This window comes from Setaria italica, chromosome VIII, assembly GCF_000263155.2.
Source record: "Setaria italica strain Yugu1 chromosome VIII, Setaria_italica_v2.0, whole genome shotgun sequence".
NCBI classification, from domain to species: Eukaryota; Viridiplantae; Streptophyta; class Magnoliopsida; order Poales; family Poaceae; genus Setaria; species Setaria italica.
The window spans coordinates 35,766,817-35,770,475 of NC_028457.1; the positions used below are offsets into that span (position 1 = coordinate 35,766,817).

At 45.6% G+C, this 3,659-nt stretch overlaps 1 protein-coding gene across 2 annotated transcripts; it reads right to left on the minus strand.

Moving 5' to 3' along the window:
• Positions 1-504: 504 nt before the first annotated feature.
• LOC101769445 (O-acyltransferase WSD1) lies at positions 505-3,442 on the minus strand. Of its 2 annotated transcripts, none has more exons than XR_001164618.3 (7): positions 3,170-3,442; positions 2,387-3,007; positions 2,180-2,246; positions 1,819-1,895; positions 1,514-1,729; positions 1,198-1,345; positions 505-1,002 (listed from the first exon to the last, which is right to left on the minus strand). XR_001164618.3 is itself a non-coding variant. In XM_004979766.4 (7 exons), the coding sequence occupies exons 1-7, from the start codon at positions 3,407-3,409 to the stop codon at positions 835-837; spliced, it is 1,527 nt and encodes a 508-aa protein (XP_004979823.1). In that variant the 5' UTR covers positions 3,410-3,442; the 3' UTR covers positions 505-834. The 2 variants fall into 2 exon arrangements, 1 of the variants encoding a protein (XP_004979823.1); XM_004979766.4 differs by having other exon boundaries at positions 1,198-1,335.
• Positions 3,443-3,659: the final 217 nt, after the last annotated feature.

Genomic DNA, 3,659 nt, shown 5'->3' on the forward strand with positions numbered 1-3,659 from the left:
AATGCACTCGGTGAACATAAAATACTCGGCAACTTTACTGTTTCCCGTAGTGACACCCGGTTTTAAAAAGAAACCAAGTACTACCTATATGTATACCAGGATCTAAATTCATAGATATAGTGATATCATTAGTGAATAACAGCAATAGTATCACGTAAAAAGATATAGAGTCTATCAGAGATTTACAGCTTAATTCTGGAAACGAAGGTTCTAAATTTCACAGGCAATCGTTTGGGGGTTGCGTACGCCTAGTACTCAGCACTATCTTCACAACAAACTTGGTAGCCGCTTCTTCTTCTGAGCAACGTTGGTTATAGCAAGGGTGAGCACATGTCATACTCAGCAAGTGTGGAGAAAATATGAATGCGTTAAAAGGGGTACCGAAATAGCAATATCGGATGCACAACCGGTACTTAAAAAGGGGTTAGGAACCAGTACTGAAGGCGTTATGTCCTCATGTACACGAGGAGTTGATTTTAAAGCAGTCTGTCGTATCAAGTTCTCTTTGTATCAAAGGATGTGTATTTAGTGGAGAACTCCAATAGTTCGATGGATTTCAATCTGATGTGTATGAACAAATAGTTCTTGTTGACATGTATACAGAACTATCAGGTATTGATTTTGGTGAAGCTGAGAAATTGTTACAGGTGCCGATCTGCATGATTATATTATATATTTTGTTTTATCTGTATTAATTGGTTTCCTCAGGACGGCCGTCAGGAACTGCCTGGAAAAGATTCCTGTAGGCCAACCCACAGGAGAAATGGACCTTTCCTGACTATGGGCTCCTGTCGGTCTGACGGTTTTGGGGTGTTCCCTGACGGATTTTGGCCGTCAGGAGTTTCCTGCTTCCTGGTAGTGCGCTGATGCTGCTTCTCTAATTAGTTTCAGGGACTCAGCGAAGTCATCTAGAAGGTGATGACAATCTGGAAATTGTGAGTCATCCACTGCAAGCACAACCCTGATGGTGTCGGCGTAGCTTTGCCAAAGGATAGTAAGTGCCTGCACATATTTAACAAAGGGAAACAACAAATGATCAAACATTACCAATGTGTGCATATTAACTACCATTCTACTGGACTGTGTAGAATTAGAAGTTCTTGTATATGCACATACGAAAATGACAGCTCGTACATTATAAAATTCCTAAAATTTAGTTACATCTACATAAGGAGCATGGTCCGGTTTAATTCATACCGACGGGTGCCCATATACGCTAGGTGCAATGTAGACAACCCGGTGCCCATAAAACTCTACTGGTTCAACTGGACCAATTATGTTGGAGAACGGCACTGTGGTATTAGATATCATACGATGGAAGATAGCACCTGAAACCTGCAACAAGCTATGTGTAAAGAATTATTTCATTCATGATCACGGATTTTACACGCAAATAAAACTACAATTGGAGACTAGAGTCAACTTGGTAAAATACAGCCTCCCACCCTAAGATCAATATATTTCTTTGGAACACTGGTTCACCAAAAAGAAGAGATCGATATAGCATTTGTACCTTGGTGCCAAAAAGTTCAGAGCCCTTTTTTCCAATTCCATGCGTGACGATTACCTCTAGTGAATGTTTTTTCCTATCTACAACCTTCTTTGCTTTGCGGACATATTCAAGAGGGTCATCATACATAGCAATGTAGAATGGGAGTATGATTTGCCCCACTGGATTTCCCCATTTTACATCATTATTCTTGCTAGACTCCATCATCTGCGCTAACTCCTAAAGAAGCAAAATGATATTAATATATGCCAAAAGGTGTTGTAATTTGAAATTTTGTAAAAAAATATTTTCAAGAATTTTTGGCTTACTTGTATGCCAGGTGTTGACCTTACATTCACCATTAGAAGTGATCTCAAGCACACATCTTTCTTGGTGGCATCGTCGCCTATAGGAATGCAAGGAACATTAATCAATTTTCCTATAAATACACATCAACACAGGAGAAACAACTCTAACTCCCAGCTGTTCAAGTTAGAAATTAAGAATGCTAGAAGTACTCATTAGTCACTACACTCCTAATATTGATTGTAATAAAAATAATACTGTAAAGCTAATTTGAATGGAAAAACGTGTACATGAAAAATCATTATTATATATATATATATATATATATATTACTACGTTGATGGTAAAAATTTTAACAATTGGGTAGGCATACTTCACACTCACCGGACTTTCGGAAGTAATACCGGGATAGCGCAGCTGATGTCACTCCGACTAACACGTCATTTACTGTCTGCGCATCAGTTCATTGAGATTTTAAGTGAACTTTATATAAGATGTGACCTCCAATAAATCATGAAAACTTTATATAACATGTAAGTAAATATTATTTAGATATTGAGAGCAATTCATGGAAAGGTTAACGTCACGTACGCAGCCGAGGACGTTCTTGACATGCTTGACGTCGTCGAGGCTGAGACCGCGGCTGACGAAGCGCTTGCGCCTGAACTCGACGCCCTTCACGCCCGTGAACACCGTGCGCGGGTCCCTGACGAGGTCCAGCGCCAAGGCGGCGAAGCTCACGACGTCCACGATGGTGTGCCAGGCGAGCAGGACGCAGGACAGGACCCAGGCGACGAACGCCATGGCGCCCGCCGACCTTGCCGGCGTCGGCGAGGCCCCATAGACGCGGCGCCGCCCCTTGCGGCGCGCGGGCGGCGGCATGGCCGACGGCATCACCGGCAGGGCCTTGGGGTCGGCGGCACTCCGCGTGCACGCCAGGAGCAGGGAGATCAGCGACGTGCCGTCGCCGAGGGCGTGGTTGATGCGGAACACGGCGGCCGACGCCGCTTCGGAGGTCGGGAAGTCCAGGATGTGGAGCTCCCACAGCGGCCGTGACTTGTCCATGGGGAGCGTGGACAGGGAGGACACGTAGTCCTCCAGGACCTTGTCGGGGTCGGCGGCGATGGCGGCGGGGTCAAGGTCCGGGACGATGATGTGGTCGTCAAGGTTCACCGGCGTCCGGACCCATCGATGCTCTGGCCCGTCTGTCACCTGCTCAAGTTCACTTCGTCATCTTGTGTACCATTATTGGTAACCTGGGCTTTGGATTTTGTTGCAATAAACTCTCTAAGTGGGAGAATTTCCATTTGAAACGACGTTTAGTTAACGTTTCAAAGTTTTTTTTAAATACGGAGTACATGCTCAAAGACTTACATGGATGCTGCAGAAGCGAGGGTGCCGCACGAGGGTGACCTCGAGGCCGGCGCGAGCCAGTTCAATGTCGATGGGCGCAGCGAGGCCGACGACGGCGACGATACACAAATCGCTGTAAAATTGTGCCGTGGGGCTCAGGGGCTCATCGTCCGCTTCGCCGGTTGCCCCAACTCCACGAGTGTGTATTGAAAGCATGGGCAATGGCGGTGGTGAGACGGGGCTGGCACTGTGAACACCCATTCTTTCTAGTGTTACGGTGTCTCGTCTATGTTTGGATCCAGAGAGCAGCTGCACAAGGGGTGCTTTATATACATCGTCACGGGCGTCCGGACGCGCGTCTCGCTTCGGATGGGAGATGTGGCACAAGCCTATCCACGTAATAGAGGTTTGCGTGATGGGTTTTGAGATGTTTAAATGTTGCAATATCTAGCTTCTGATGTTTTATCTATTGACTTTTTATGTTGCAGTACACCTGCCACTACTGTAGAAC

Coding starts and splice junctions, on each gene's coding strand:
- LOC101769445 (XM_004979766.4), bottom strand. CDS start 3,409: ATGGGTGTTCACAGTGCCAGCCCCGTCTCACCACCGCCATTGCCCATG. Junction 1,896..2,179: donor GTATTACTTCCGAAAGTCCG/GTGAGTGTGAAG, acceptor GCATTCCTATAG/GCGACGATGCCACCAAGAAA. Junction 1,730..1,818: donor GGTCAACACCTGGCATACAA/GTAAGCCAAAAA, acceptor TTGCTTCTTTAG/GAGTTAGCGCAGATGATGGA.